The 16,340-nt window shown below is 42.5% G+C and overlaps 1 protein-coding gene across 3 annotated transcripts in view; it reads right to left on the bottom strand.

Moving 5' to 3' along the window:
* Window positions 1-16,340, bottom strand: part of LOC131396961 (zinc finger protein 234) — a 70,980-nt gene that overhangs the window by 30,531 nt on the left and 24,109 nt on the right. The window contains exons 1-4 of one of the 3 annotated variants that reach the window (XM_058529501.1): window positions 12,155-12,337; window positions 11,520-11,590; window positions 9,008-9,102; window positions 5,943-6,069 (exon numbers count right to left, since the gene is read on the bottom strand). In XM_058529501.1, the coding sequence (XP_058385484.1) occupies window positions 5,943-6,069; window positions 9,008-9,102; window positions 11,520-11,590; window positions 12,155-12,174 (313 nt within the window). In that variant the 5' untranslated portion in view covers window positions 12,175-12,337. Of the gene's footprint in view, window positions 1-2,544; window positions 2,619-5,942; window positions 6,070-9,007; window positions 9,103-11,519; window positions 11,591-12,154; window positions 12,338-16,340 lie in introns of those variants that run through there. The other 2 variants (XM_058529500.1, XM_058529498.1) reach the window with 2 other exon arrangements.

Here is a 16,340-nt window from a genome sequence, read left to right as displayed (position 1 = left end):
ATAACTTGAAGGAAAAGCAATAACATAATCAATATTTTTTACTTTGGGTTCATGTTAGATATCCTAATATCAAATACCTTGAAATATTTATATTTATATATTCAAAGTGTTCCCGCACAACAGAAATTCTGCACAATATGTACACCTAATCTTATTTTTCTGTATTGATAGACATTAAATGAGTTGGCAACTATTACAAACTTTTGACCCTTTCTAATATAATTTATATTTAGAAATGGGTTTTCTAAAAGATTTACCCTTAGGGGTATTGTAAAGTTCCTATATTTATACAAAGATATCTAAACATTTAGAGATTACTTTTTCAATAAGGTTTTCAAATTAAAAAGTACTTCTCTTAAAACTCAACAAGAGGGGCCAGCCCAGTGGCATAGCGGTTAAGTTCACGCACTCTGCATCGGCGGCCTGGGGCTCGCCAGTACGGATCCTGGGCGCAGACCTACGCACTGCTTGTCAAGCCATGCTGAGGCGGTGTCCGACACAGAGCAACTAGAAGGATGTACAACGATGACATACAACTATCTACTGGAGCTTTGGGGAAAAGAAGGAAAAAAGGAAGAAGATTGGCAACAGATGTTAGCTCAGGGCCAATCTTCTTCAGAAAACAAAAGTCAGTAAAAAAAAAAACAAAACTGACCGAACCCTAAAAAAAAAAAAAAAAAACTAAACAAGAAAACAAATAACCCAATTAAAAAATAGGCCAAAGACCTTAACAGACACCTCACCAAAGAAGACATACAGACCGCAAACAAGCATATGAAAAGATGCTCCACATCATATGTCATCAGAGAAACACAAATTAAAACAATGAGACACCACTACACATCTATTAGAACGGCCAAAATCCAGAACACTGAGAACACTAAATGCTGGTGAGGATGCAGAGCAACAGGAACTTGCATTCACTGCTGCTAGGAATCCAAAATGACACAGCCGTTTTGCAAGACAGTTTGGTGGTTTCTTACTAAACTCAACATCCTCTTACCACGTGATCCATCAACTGCACTCCTTGGAATTGACTCAAATGAGTTGAAAACTTATGTTCACACAAAAACCTGTGCATGGATGTTTATAGCAGCTTTAGTCATAATTGCCCAAACGTGGAACCAACCAAGATATCCTTCAGTAGGTGAATAGATAAATAAACTGTGTCTATCCACACAATGGAATATTACTCAGCGCTAAAAAGAAATGAGCTATCGAGCCATGAAAAGACATGGAGGAAATGTAAATGCATATTGCTAAGTGAAAGAAGCCAATCTAAAAAGGCTACATACTGTATGATCCCAACTATACAACATTTTGGAAAAGGTAAAGCTATGGAGATGGTAAAAAGATGAGTGGTTGCCAGGGGTTAGGGAAGAAGGAGGAATAAACAGGCGGAGTACAGCAGAGTTTTAGGGCAGCGAAAATACTCTGTACGATGCTGTAATGGTGGATATGTGTCATCATACATTTGTTCAAACCCATAGAACGTACAACACCCAGAGTGAACCTGAATGTAACTTATAGACTCTCGATGATAACGATGTGTCAATGTAGGTTCATCAGTTGAATCAAATTATACCACTCTGGCGGGGGATATTAATATAGTGGGAGGCTGTGGGTGTGTGGGGCTAGAGGGTTTATGAGATACATCTGTACCTTCTCAATTTTTGCTGTGAATCTAAAACTACTCTAGAAAAATTAACTCTATAAAAAAAAGTCTTTTTTTAAAAGAACAAAGCACTTCTGAAGAAATTTTTACAAAGGAGAAACTCACTCTCCTCTCTGTAGGAATGGTCAATTAAAAGCTGCCTCTTCCTTTGATCCATGACACATGGATCCTCCTTTGACACATGATACAGAGCCTCTACACAACTCTGCCTGGAGTCATTTTACTGGAAAGTTACTTCAACGTCAAGGTGACTAGGATGGCTGGAATGATTTGCAGGTTTGGGAGTGAATCTCTAATCAAATGCTGACTAAAACACAGCGTAAAGCACAGAGTGGAACTTCAGCTCCTACTGGCAAGTTTCCTTCTTGAGGACAAAAGGGAAATAAAGTTGAAAAGACAACATACATTGTTCTAAAAGCTGACAGTCATTCAGATCTCTAGGGAAAAAAAAAAAGTGGAGGCTAATCTTTTACAATGGAGACAGAGCCTGGGAGAAGGAAAAGACGAGGTCACGGTGTAAACTCTAAAAGCCAAGCCTATGACGGGATTTAGGTGCTTCTGGAACTCTTCCCAGACAGACATGTGGATGGCTCCTCACGTCTTTCAGGTTTCTGCTCAGCGGCAGCCCACCAGCGAGGCCTCTTCACCACCCAATATAATAAACCTTGTCTCCACTCAATTGGCCTCTGGCAACTTCCTCACTTGTTACTTAGGTTCTTAGGTTTTTCCCACATGACACACTAAGTCATTTGTTGTTTAATGTATGTCTTTCCCACCACAACACAGCATCAAAGAGGGAAGTGTTTTACACCTTGTTCGTTGAACACATTTTATACTTTCCTAGTTTACAACCCTGTTCAGAACCGTACCTGGGGCATGGTGAGTACCCATACACGCACGTTGAATAAATGAATCCCAGTTTGACCTTTTTGGTGAGAGTTCAAGCCAAGTCCTAGGAGGAAAACATCTTTTCTGAGTCAGTTACTTGAAACAGGAAAGGGACAGAAAATTGCAGTTTTGCTGGGAAGCTGAAAAGCTGAACCAGAGACAGGAGTACACGCAGCACGATGTTAATGAGAAAATCAAAGGTGGCACTAATCCCTTGGAGTGAAAAGAAAGCAAGAGGGCATATCACCGGTTCCTTCCAGAGCTTCTGGACTGTCTCTTTGAAAACAGAGTGTGGAAAAACTTTGGATGGAGATAAAGTAGCCTATCGTGACAGTTTTTCAAATTGAAAACTGCAGCCCTCTAGTGAGCTGTGAAATAAATTGAAATGCTTGTAATAAGCATTCAGAAGAACCAGGACAGAAACTATCAGAGCCTTGTCATCAACAGGAAAGGGTCACTACATGAAATGCCTACAAAAGTCACATATATGAATCTACAACACGCAACATGTTTGTTCTGGTTACAACGAAAGACGCGTTTCTTACTATAGCTCATGCGCAAAAAAACTTGAAAATGTTGGTTCTAGAAATTACCCAGTCCTTAATGAAACAAATCGTTCAAAGGAAAAGATACATTCCAAGAGTAGAAGCTTTAAAAAATATTGCTAGGTATGTACTTCTTGGTAGGTAATGTAGTTTATGGTTATATTTACAAACCAACCCTTAAAAATAGTTGTGTGAGGGGGACAGGAGGTCTCTCTGAGGATGTGACGATTTTAAGTGGGAAGTTTCCTGATTCTTTCCAGGTTACAATGTTCACTAGTTGAAAAAACACCAAATCTTTATAGAAATCACGGGGAAATTATATGAAATCTCTATTCTTTAACATTTGCTGAATTGCTAAATTTGTAGAAAACAAAAGCACAACAGATTTTTGAACTAGAGATACAGGCAACCTTCAGGTGTGTGTCTCATGTCATTTTCATCTTAAATCTTCCCCCTCAAGGACAGAGAAGGGGAAAACTGGGGGCACTGACACGGATAGGCCCTTTGAAAGAGGTGAATGGGCTGCAGATGGCAAATCTTCAAGGGAAAGGCAGCTTGAAACCTGGCTACTGTCTGACACTGTAGGAAATAGAGCTCCTTCCCTTGTGTGGAGGAGCTATCTGAGAATTAGATATCAGAATCCTCATTGCAAAAGTATTCTTCCCAGAAATGAATATGCCCCCTATGGATGTCTCCAGGAGAGCCACAGGGGAAACATGTTCCTCAGTGTGGTCACAACCACAATGCTTACAAGTTTCCCTGGGATATAGGTCAAGTGCGCGCGCGCACACACAAATTCATGCCGACGGCACCTAAGAAAGTAATTAAAATGGGAAGTAATTGGATAGGCATTCATCAGTAGACAAAAAATGTTCTGCAACATCCTTCATTCATTCTGGTTTGTACATGACCTGTAGGTATCCCCATGACCCATGGAGACACTGAGGTCTCCCATCCATTAACACAATCACTAAGTCAACAAATATTTACAGACACCTCCACAGAGCAGACTCTTCTAGGCACTCAGGATGGAGCAGTAAACAAGAGACAGATAGATTCCTCACCCCTGGGATCCCACTCCAGTGCAGAGAAAGAGGCGATAAGCCAGTAAACAAAAATATATGAGACACAATAAGAGGCAGAATGAGGAGAGTAAAGAGAGGACGGGATTTTACAGAGGGTGGTCAGAGGAGGCCTTTCTTGGGAAATTAAAATTGAGCAGAGACCTGAATGAAGTAGGGAGGGAACAGAAGGATTTTAGGTGAAAAAGTGTATCTGGTGGAGAGAGTAAGGACGGACTCTGAGGCAAAAGTATCTGTAGTAGGCAGAATAATTGTCCCCAATTATTCTAATTGTGGAGCCTAGAATATGCTAGGTTACACGGCAAAGGGGTATTAAGGTTGCAGAAGGAATTAAGGCTGCTAATCAGCTGATCTTAAAAAGGAACACTATCCTCTATTATCCAGTGGGCTCAGTGCAATCAAAACAGTACTTCAAAGAGGAAGAGGGGGGCAGAAGAAGAGCAGAAGAGGGAAACGTGACTATGGAATGGGCAGACAGAAGTGATGTTGCTGGCTGTGAAGACGGAGGAGGGGGGGCCACAAGCTACGAAATTCGGGTCACCTCCAGAAGCTGAAAAGGCAAGGACACAGATTCTCCCCTAGAGCCCCCAAAAAGAGATGCAACTGTGTCGACACCTTGATTTTAGCCCAGTCAGAACCACGGCACACTTCCGACCTACAGCACTGTGAGGTAATCGATGTGTGTTGGTTTAAGCCATGAGGTCTGTAGTGATTTGTTACGGCAGCAACAGGCAATATGGCATCCCTGGCAGGTGTGAGAAAGTGCAGGGAGGACAATGCAGGAGGAAGAGACAGAGCGAGAGGGAGGACGGGAGACGTATTCAGAAAGGCTGTGAGGATGCAGAGCAGACCACAGAGGACTCCAGGAACCACCTGAACAGGTTTTAAGAAAAATAAGAAGCCATAAAGGGTTTTGAGCAGAGGAACAGAAATCTGACTTCTATTTCCTAAGGATCACTTTGGCTGCCACGTGGAGAGCAGACTATAGGAGGAGAAGTGGGGGAGCAGGGGGACCAGTATGGAGGTGGTGGAATAGATATGTTTGGAGGGGTGATACCCTGTGCACATGAGAAATCATATATTTAAAATAAACACACTAACAGTACAACTTACTAGAAATTTGGATTCCTCCTGCTCACTGATCAATTAATCAAAAGCAGTGTTTTCCAAATATTTTTAAAAACATGATCTACTTGAAGAAAGACCAATACTTCAAGACCCAGAAACACATGCATAAATATATAGGAGAAAAACCTATTTCTAATCAATGTCTATTTTCATTAAATCTCCTCCCACTGGTTCTTACATCACTCACGCAAACAGCCAGAGTTTTTGCTGCCGTGTGTTCCGTTCTTCCTAACAAACTAGTATTTTCTACCTTATTTTGTTTCATTGAAAATTGCTGGGGGCCGGCCCTGTGGCTTAGCGGTTAAGAGCGTGCTCTCTGATGCTGGCGGCCCGGGTTCGGATCCCGGGCGCACACCGGTGCACTGCTTCTCCGGCCACGCTGAGGCCGCATCCCACATACGGCAACTAGAAGGCTGTGCAACTATGACATACAACTATCTACTGGGGCTTTGGGGGGAAAATAAATAAATAAATCTTTAAAAAAAAAAAAAGAAAATTGCTGGTACAATAGTCAGGTCCACAAATGCAGGCGACCATTTCAAGATCCTCACAGCCTTGAACACCTGAGGACACAGAGCCAATCCAGGGAGCCGATATTCGGTTAGAGAGGGCTCATGTCCTCACCCACAGAGAGCAGGTTCCTGAAGTTCTCCAGCATCACGTCTCGGTACAGCTCCCTCTGGGCAGCGTCCAGCAGCCCCAGCTCCTCCTCCGTGAAGACCACAGCCACATCCCTGAACGCCACCGCCTCCTACAACACCAAACACATGCAATCTCAATCTTACAACCAATGGCCACTTGAAAAGGGACAGCACAGAGAGGGTGGAGAGGATGGGTGGGAAGTGGTTCCAGATTTTGAGGGACTTAAGTCAATTTGTAGACTTCTCAGCCTTCTCCTTCTATCCTGTCAAAGCCACACACCGATTTTCCTCAGCCACCAAAAGTATGACAATGACAACTGTCCTTGTATGTTTCTTTTGCGCCCTCATTGAGTCTACTTACAAGTAACCCCCAAGAACTTTAAATATGCATCCTGGGCTACACGCGGTATACTTTTCGGTGAATATTGCCTATCGCCCCCAGAAGCATTTAGCAATTTAGTCCAAACATATCTGATAGCACCCGCCTTCTTCCTCTCACACACACGAACCCTGGATGCCAGCACTGTTCTTTAATGTCCTCCAAACTAACAAGCTTTCGGTAACCTGGGTGGGACAGCTATGCCGTTTGTCCTGTGTAACCTCCAGGCACACACCACATCTCTTAATTGCGGCATTCGACGTCATGCTCTGGAGCCAGCACGGCTCAGTGCAGTTCCCGAGGGTCTTTCCCTTTTTAGCCATTTGACCTCGGACAAGTTTGCCTGCGTGCCTGAGTTTCTTCTGTGTAACGGTCCTTACATGACAGAGTTCTTTCAAGGATTAAATAAGAGAATATCTATAGCATTTGGAACAGGGTGTGGCACAGAATAAGTGCCTAATAAACATGTGCTATTATTATTTCTTCACATTAACATTAGCTATTTCATCTCATTTCGTGGCTGCGTATTATTCCAGGGAACTGATGATCTATATTTATCTGTTCTAAATAAAGAACATTTAATTTTACATATTTTTCTCATTATAATCCACCCTGCAAAGAACATCATTTTATGTAGATCTTATTTCCCTGATTATTTAAAAATAACTGCAAATTAAAATTAAAATGTCAAAAATAAGCAGGTTTAAAATTATGATCATATAATGGCAGATTTTTTCCCACTTCCCCAATCTTTCAAGAGAAGACAAATACGCTGATTCTCCATACAATGGCCAGGAGAAGTTAAGAAATTTTCCTGTGGTTTTGGTACTCTGATTTGGAAGAAAAATTCATTTTAGTATTCCCATGTATTTGATTATAAATTAATACAATTACCTTTTCAGATATTTATTAACCATCTATGTTTCTCCTTTTGAACATGCCTGTTCATGTTATTCATATTCCGTTGGATTTTTTTCTTTAACCTATGCATAAGACTCCTATTACGGATTCTGTCTTTTTTGGGGGCATCTGTATGATAAATATTTTTGCCCCAGCTTGTTATTCTTTCTGGTAATACCGTGTAAGGTGTCTTTCGCCAAGGAGAAATTGAAAGATTTTATGCGACTATGCTACCGGCTTGTCTTGTTGTGACTGGAGCGCTGAGCATCTCGGTGCACCTGAGGAAGCACCGTGACAGGAAGGGAAGAGATGCACCCCAAGGAGGGGGTCGGGGAGGAGCAGCCCACCTGTGGAAATCATCACGCAAAAGGGCTCCCCAGACACCCACCTACAGGGCACAGGTCCCAAAACGAACTCTTTCTGTCCTGTTTCTCCTCTTTCTCTCTCACTCGAGCAGAATGCCCAACAGTCCTGACCCTTGGTTCTTGTGTGAACCTGAACAGGTTTCCCATATTTCATGTGTTTAAGAGGAAGACGAGACCAAAATCGCCTCACTCAGCTGCTCTGAGGGGTAAACGTGGCAACAAAGTGCAAGTTATCGGCAAATCTTCTACTATCACTGGACATTTTAAACTAAGGTGACCTATTACTTTGGTCAAATTAGTTAATACAGAAAAGAACAAAAAAGACGACCAATAAATAAAATACACACAAGCCATGATTCTTTAGGCAGATCTTATTTCTCTTCTGATTATTTAAAAATAATCGTAAATGAAAATTAAAATGTCAAAAATAAGCAGATTTAGGGCCAGCCCCAGTGGCCTAGTGGTTAAGTTCAGCACGCTCCACTTCAGCAGCCCGGGTTCGGTTCTCAGGTGGGGACCTATACCACTTGTCTGTTGGTGGCCATGCTGTGGCAGTGGCTCACATACAAAAAAAAAAAAGAGGAAGACTGGCAACAGATCTTAGCTCAGGGCAAATATTCCTCAGCAAAAAAAAAAAACAAGTTTAAATTCATGATTATATAATGGCAGATTTTCTTCCCAATTTTTGAGGAGAAAGACAGAATCTAGCTCTTCCTGTGTGAAAACCTCCAACAATATTTGCGTGAAGCAGCAGTGAGAGCCTGCTGCACTGTGCCTGTATTCAGATTTTCCACCTAGTGAACAGCTAACTTGACACATATCAAATGTTCTCTTTCAATACTGAGCTGATAGCACATTGAGGGAAAAAAAAACTGGCAGACTGTTTTCAGAATCAATTTTGGGAGAAAAGGTTTTATGCAGGAAAGCTGTCACTGTAGTGTAGCTTAAAACATTAAAATTCCTAAACCATCTAAATGTCTATGAGTGGGAAGTAGTTAAAAGGAAAAAGGTAGATCAATTCAACGGGAATGTGACATAACCATAACAAATGAACATTTGTTCATTTGTTCATATATATGACATTAAAGGAAAAAAGTCACAAGTTAAAATTAGATGTATGTCATGAATACAAATACAGCTATGACACACACGAGGAAAAGAGTATGAGAAAATAAAAGCAGCTAATTTGTCAGCAGGGAAGTATTAAGGTAGGAGAACTGTTCGTTTCTAGTAATTTCTCTACTCCATAAAACAAAAACTAAAATCAAATGCAAAGTAAACTCAAAAGGGACAAGACAGGTCCTCAAATGCCTGTTGTTCTGCTTGAGTTGTCCCAAGAAAAACGTGTGACAATCTGAGTAATGAGGTGGAATTTTCAAAGCGAGAAAAGCAAGCCCTACTCACTTTGAACGTGATCATTTTTCCTCCTGCTTCGGGGGATGTGCAGAGTACTGAGGTACACAGATCCCAGGAAGGCAGAGCTGTGCCTGGCAGAGCACCTAGGAAGGCAGAAAAAAGACATGAATGGGTGGCCTTGGATGCTGCTCACCTACATGGATGCTTGTTGTGAATGACCACACGAATGTTCATAGTAGCATTATTCACAATAAGCTAAAACTGGAAACAAACAAAATATCAACCTATGTGTGAATGAATAGACAAATTGTGCCATATCCATACAAAGGAATATTATTCACCAATTAGAAGGAATGAAGTACTGATTATGCTACAACATGGATGAACCTTGTAAACATCGTGTAAAGTAAAAAGAAGCCAGTCACAAAAGACTACATGTCATATGATTCCATTTATATGAAATGTCCAGAATAGGCATATCTATGGAGAAAGAAAGTAGGTTAGTGGTTGCTTGGGTATCTGGGAGAGAATGGGGTTAAGTGTAAATGGGCATCAGGAATCCAACCGGGAAAATGAAAATGTTCTCAACTGAATTATGGTGATGGTTGCACCACTCAGCAAAGTTACTAAAAATCATTGATGTGCACACCTGAGATGGGTGAATTCTATGATATGTACAATATACCTCAAGACAATAAAAATAAATGTTTGTTAATCTGTGTCATTTAAATTAGCAAAACTAATTTATGGATTCTGAGTCCATTCCAATATAATATTTATATTTGAAGGAATGAATGAATAAATAAGGGGAGAAATGGGGAAGCTTGTCTTTACAGTAGAATGCCCACTAATGAATCTATCTCCCCATTAAAAACTTTATTAATTTCAAAAAAATTGTAACTTTACAATGGAGAAATCTGACAGACATCACCTTAGCCTAGTGAACGAAGTTGAGTTCACCAATATAGGGACAAACTAACATCCTTTGGCTCCTGTTATGTCGCAGTGACAAGGACACCTCCCCACTTCTGTAGAATCCCTGCCAACAATGCATACTGAACCTAAACATGGCGTATATCAGATAAACCCCAAAGGAAGGACTTTTTCCAAAATAACTTGCCTCTATACTTTTCAAAAACATCAAGAACAAAAAAGACAAAAGCTGTGGAATCATTCTGCATTAAAGAAGAACATTACGACAAGTATGACAAAAATTTCATAAATGGTTATAAACAAATATACAACTTAAGGCAATGCATAAAATTGGACTTTGAACTGGGGGGAAACCAATTATAAGGACTTCAAATGAAAAAGAGACGAAAATAAATACAGGACTGTGGATTATATAGCAGTATGTTACCTAGTGTGGTATCTAGCATTATTTAATAGGTAACACTATTAATTACTATTAGTAATAACTTGATAGATATCTAATATCTAATACATAACATTATTATCTAGTTCAATGTCTAATATTACCAAGTATGCGATGCTAAAATCCCATAATCAGCCTCTCCTAAATCCCTCTTACCAAGACACCTCCTTATTACCCATGGTATGTGGGCTTCCTTCCTATAGAAAGCTAAAACAAGCTGTCATTAAATACAGTATATTCCTGGTGTTATTTGGCTGATGGAGCCACAAAGCAGACAGGCAAAATGTAAACCACTGGTGAATGTGTGTAAAGAGTATATGAGAATTCCTTATACTATTTTTGCGACTTTTCTTTAGGTTTAAAATTATATAAAAATAAAAAAATTTTAAAAATCAGGTAACAGTCATAGGAATAACAACAATAATGAGAATAATAAGGATGATCACAAAATTATACGGAAGTTCATTAGTTTATTCTTTCTTGGCAGTGTTTGGAAATTTCCATAGTTAAAACACATCAGGGGAAAAACATTAAGAAAAGTATGATAGAAATTTTGTAAAATGTTTATAAACAAATGTACAAATATACACAAATGACCACTAAACAGAAATGCATTAGAAGCTTAACAGTTGCTGTCTTTACATTCTGGATTAATGGGTAAAATTTGAAACAAAATTTCTCTCACATTTCTGTAATTTCTGAATGCTCCACAATGACACGGTTCTATAATAATAAGAAACATTACTTGTAATAAGTAAAACAAAATAGTTGACAATGTTTTAAAAAAACTCATAGAAAAATCCAAGACCACAAGCCTTGTAAGGTCCCCCACAATCAAGCCCTAACTACCCGCCTGATTCCAGGCAGTTCCTATGGCTTAAGGAGAATATATCCAAGAGATTATGAACTCGAGCTCTGAACTCAGACTGCCTACATTCCCACCCCAGCTCAGCCTCCCACTAGGTGGGCGACATTGGGCAAATAACTTACACTCCCTGGGTCTCAATCTCAATTCATAGGGGAAAAAAAACCCACCAATACCTCTTCACAGAGCCACAATGTGGCATAATGTACTTATCGGTATAAAGCCCTCACCATTGAAGTCAGCAGTTAAGGACTAATTATTATCAATACCATGCCGGATTTCTCATCCTACACGTTCTCCAAATGCCGAGTGCCACTCACGTGGAGCTTTGCTGTCAGCAGCCCAGGAGTCACTCCCTCTGCCTCCGTTCAGTCCTCTTGGAGAAGTCAGGCTGGGGAAAGAAAGAATGCTATGAAATGCCAGGATTGTGTCACCGTCCTCGATAAAAGTTAAAGCCCCCCCCCTCCCTCCGTGCAAGCTCACCTTCCGAAATGAGAGGTCAGAAGGGGTCCGGGATTACCCAGCGTCCCGCAGGGATCAGAGAGAAAAGCAAGGGCCACTGCAGCTGGATCTCTGTCCCTAACCCGGGGACCCGACCGCCCCTCGGGAAATTAATACTAACAAAGCGAGATCACCATTCACTATGTGCCAAGAACTGTATTAGGATTTATATTTGTACCACCTCTTTCAATTCCCAAAGCAATTCTATTAGGAAGGACCTAACATCCTTACTTTAAAGAGCAACGAGAGGCACAGAGAGACTGACTCCCCAACGCGAGGAAACAGAAACGCGCGTGGAAGGTTGGGGTGCGGACTGGGCGAGCTGGGAGCCCCGGACACCCTCAAACTAGGCGACACACGACCCGAGCCCGTCCCCGCCCGGGCACACGAGAACCGCCACAAACGCAGAGGATCCACCGCGGGAACGCACCCCGCCGCCCGCGCCCCTCCACACCTGCGGTCTCCGCCAAGCATTCTTTTCCCCTAAGTCGATCGCCAGGTCGTTGCGCGTCCCAAGCATAAATCCCAGAAGTTCGGAAGAGCCCGCGAGACGCGGACAAGGGGCACTACTCCACGGAAAAAACAGCGGCGACCTCACACTCCGGGCACGGAAGCGCCTGCCAGTCCACGGAGCTTTTGGACTACACTTCCCAGAATTCACCAGACCCGCCTTCCTGAGCGGAAGTGCACGCGACTACAGAGTGTCTGGACTACGCTTCCCAGAATGCCAAAGGAAAACACGTCCGTGCGCTCACCTTCCAGGAAGAAGTGTTGCGGCTACAGGAAGCTTCTTGACTACACTACCCAAAATGCCAGAGCGGAAAGAATTCCACGGTCCCGACTTCCTGGGTAGTGATGTGGATTCGTAGATTGGGAGTCTGCGTTACCTTTCCCTGAGTCCTCCAGGAAAGATTCCATAGACACGATTGCCTTAGGGCAATCTGCCTTCAATTATGACAGGAGTATTCTTGGAACGAGGGAGGAGACACAACCTTCAAAAAATTAACGGGGGATGACTGCTTAGGGGACACTAGATGATTGAAAGGAGGATAATGCTTAGTATAATCTGACGATATGAGGCTAAAACTGAGAGTTTAAAGAATGGACGGGGTAGAATGATTTGGGAGGGGCGATGAGGAGCGAAGAAGATACCAGCCCCTACTCTGGACCCGGTGGTCCCACTGGTTTGACAGCAAAAACAATTTAAGAGGGACAAACTGGAAGCTTGTCCTCAAGGAAAAGCGCTCTTCCTTCATTTCAACTTTTCATTGAAGTTATTATTATCCCTCCTTTGGAGATGAAAACACCAAATTTCAGAGAAGTTAAGAAATTTTCCACTATCTCAAAGCAAGCATAATGGCTGAAGAGCTTGGCATTGGAGTCATTCTGACTCCCAGAGCCTCTGATTTAATGCCAGAGCGCTGAGGAGGATTCTGTAGGTGAGGGAGCACGTGTTATTATTAGTTTTTTCTTTTATATTTTCTGGTTAAAATATCTTTATTATAGTTAGCAATTTTATATCATGTTACTGTAAAGTAATTAAAAATAGTATAAAGCAAAATTAGAAGGAAAAAATGCACCTAGAATCCTTCCCCTGACGACAACCAGATTTTTCTCTCCCCATAAACCTACATATACTTATCAACATACATATTTGTTTTTTTAAAATGAAAGCTCATGTTCTGTATCGATTTTTCTAAACTCTAAGCTAGACATTTTCTAATATCAATCACTGAAAATCTCTTTCCAAATGATGGCCGTATAATGTTGCCTTGAATGGACTGAGAACTAGAAACAAAGCAGCCCCTGACCTCTGGGAGCTGGCATGGCACTCACAGCTAGGGCATGTTCTTTGGAACATAAACGAATCACAGAACACTATCCTCAAATGATGTTTCTCTGAGACCATGGTAAAGTGAGACAAAACAAAGCCTTTCATAATCTTGTTTAGACACAGATAAAAACCACAAGGTCACTGTGCCACCCACACAATGCTCAACATCATCCTCTTGGCTAAATGACTGCCTGCTACTTCTTTACCACTTAAGAGTTTATCCTTGTTCTAGTCTTCCCTCCCAAAAGATAAAATTTATTGAGATACTCAACCTTAGAATTGCTCCTGCTTTCTGACAGCATCCAATCTAGAGTAAATTCTGCTTCATTAGGCCCTCCCCCAAACCAGCCAACAAAGCCCAAATCCTATGATAGATTCTTTGTGATACCCTCTTACCCTTGTGACACCTCATGGTTCCCCAGGGTGGGTGTACTCTCTCACTGCAACAAACAATAAACTGAGCTTTTCCAACCACTGGTGTGTTCTGCATGAATTAAATAAGCTTTATGGCACATCGCCTGATGAGTAGTAGGTTTACTATTGTATATGAAGCTGCAATGAACATCGTCTTATGTTCTTCTGGGACACACTGTTGGCCAGTGAACCAACTCCCAACCACAAATCCCTCCTTTCTTACTTACCTCCACTACAGAGAATAGAAAAGCTAAATGCTCATTTTCCCACCTTCCTTGCAGTCACACATATCCATGTCAGCTCCATTGCCCCCGAGTGGTGCCAGCTCCCCAGGGAGTGAGAAGCTGACTGAGGTGCTGGCTATCCTCTGGCCACATGGGGACAAATGGGATGCAGATAATCAGCCTGTTAACAGGGATGAGTTGGTGCAATGGGTGAGGGCAGAAGTATGAGAGGTGGGTCCTAAGAAGAGCAGGGAAACTATACCCAGGCTTTTGGCCACGCTCGCTCTCCCATGCCATTCGCCAACTCCCATGGTGTTCCAGGGGTCGCAATGTCTGGGGGAAGTAGAAGGGCCTGTGCAGAAAGCTCCGCCCAGTCCAAGTTGCTTGGCAGCCTCACGTAGGACCCATTTTCACACAGTGCCAAACAACTGACGGCATTGCCGAAAACAAAACTGCTGACGTGAGGTCTTCACTGAGGGGAAATTAAAAAGTTGAAGTACAGACATGGACAGAAGCCTGGAAGACCCCATGCTACCTGGATGGTGTGTCTGTTTGATAAGGGCACACTGCAGATCCAAATGTCTCTGGCCAAATGGCACAGTTAGGGATGGGGCCAAGGTCTCCATGTCCCCACTGGAGACCAGTGGCCCTATTCTCCTGTCAAGGTAAAGGAGGACAAAAGGGGAATTCAGACTTTTCTGGGGTTCTTAGATACTAGGGCCCACATGACAGTTTTTTCAGACCCCAGTAGGGCTAAAAGTTAAACTGATGATATTGGGGGTCTTGGGGTGAACATAGCGACTCATGGTGCTTATCTGCCTGGGTGGCTTATGTGCCTGATGTGCTTGTGGGTGGGGTTATTTGGGACATTTCAGGTGCTGGTCACCATGGTTCCCATAGCTGAGTGCTATGGGCATTGACATTTTGGCTGCTTGTGGCACAGAACATCACTGCCCCCTGAGGGGGTATGCCCCCTCAAAGCAAAGAATTTGAGCCATAACTGTGGAAATGTGACCCCTGCCTGCCACCTAAGTTACCCAAGCCCCAATGGGTTTTTCGACAAAAGCAGTGCAGCATACCAGGTGGGAAAAAAAGACATGCTTTGTTAATTCAGGACTTAGTGCAAGCCCGAGTGCTTCACACCACTTTGTCACAATTGAACAGCCTGGTTTGGCCAGTCGAAAATGACTCTAGGGCATGGAGACTGACAGACTACTGCAGGCTGAAGGATGAGGTTCCACCTCATCATCATCATCGCTGAGACAGCGGCAACCCATACTTGAGAGTCGTATGCTGTTATTGACTTGACTAATGCCTTTTTCTCAATCCTCTTGTAGGATGAGGCTCAAAACCAATTTGCATTCATGTGGAATGGCCTGCAGTATACTTCTACTGTGCTTTCACAGGGATACCTCAATTTCCCTGCAACATGCCACCAGTGGGTGGGCCTTGACCTTCAACCATCCCAAGTCCTCAAAGAAATTCTGGTCATCCATTACATCAATGACATCCTGATGGTGGGGTCAACTGAAAAGCATGTGGAAATGGTCCTGTGCTTAGCCACTGACAAAATGACTAGTGCCAGCTGGCTATAAACCCAATAAAGTCCAAGGCCCAGCACAGCGGGTACAGTTCCTAGCGGCCACTTGGACAGGAGCCAAAGAAGTATCCCAGATACAGTCACATAAAAATTGTTGGCCCTAGCAGCACCCACTAATAAAAATAAGACCCAACAGCTAACAGGTCTCTTGGGGTACTGGAGACAGTATATACCCCACCTGGGTGTTCTGTTGGCCCCCTTAGTCAAGGTGACCTGCAGGGCCAAAATTTGAATGAGGCCCTATGCAGCAGCAGGCCTTGGAAGCTGTGGCCCAGGCATTGCCTTTGGGATCTTTGGAGCCTGCTAGCCTGATGGAACTGCAGCGTCCACAACCCCTACACAGGCTGATTGGAGTTTGGGGAACTGGAAATCACCACTGGGGTGCATGGGCCTCTCGGATTTTGTAGCACTATGAACACTAAACACTGCACTTCAGCACAAGGGAAACAAGGCACTACAATGCATGCTGGGAAATGCAACTCAATAGCAAAAAAAACAATCTGATTGAAAAATGGGCAGAGGACCTGAATAGACATTTTTCCAAAAAAGACATACAAATGCTCAATAG

The sequence above is a fragment of the Diceros bicornis genome, chromosome 34 (genome assembly GCF_020826845.1).
Source record: "Diceros bicornis minor isolate mBicDic1 chromosome 34, mDicBic1.mat.cur, whole genome shotgun sequence".
In the NCBI taxonomy this organism is placed as follows: Eukaryota; Metazoa; Chordata; class Mammalia; order Perissodactyla; family Rhinocerotidae; genus Diceros; species Diceros bicornis.
This window is presented reverse-complemented; position numbering and strand designations above follow the sequence as displayed.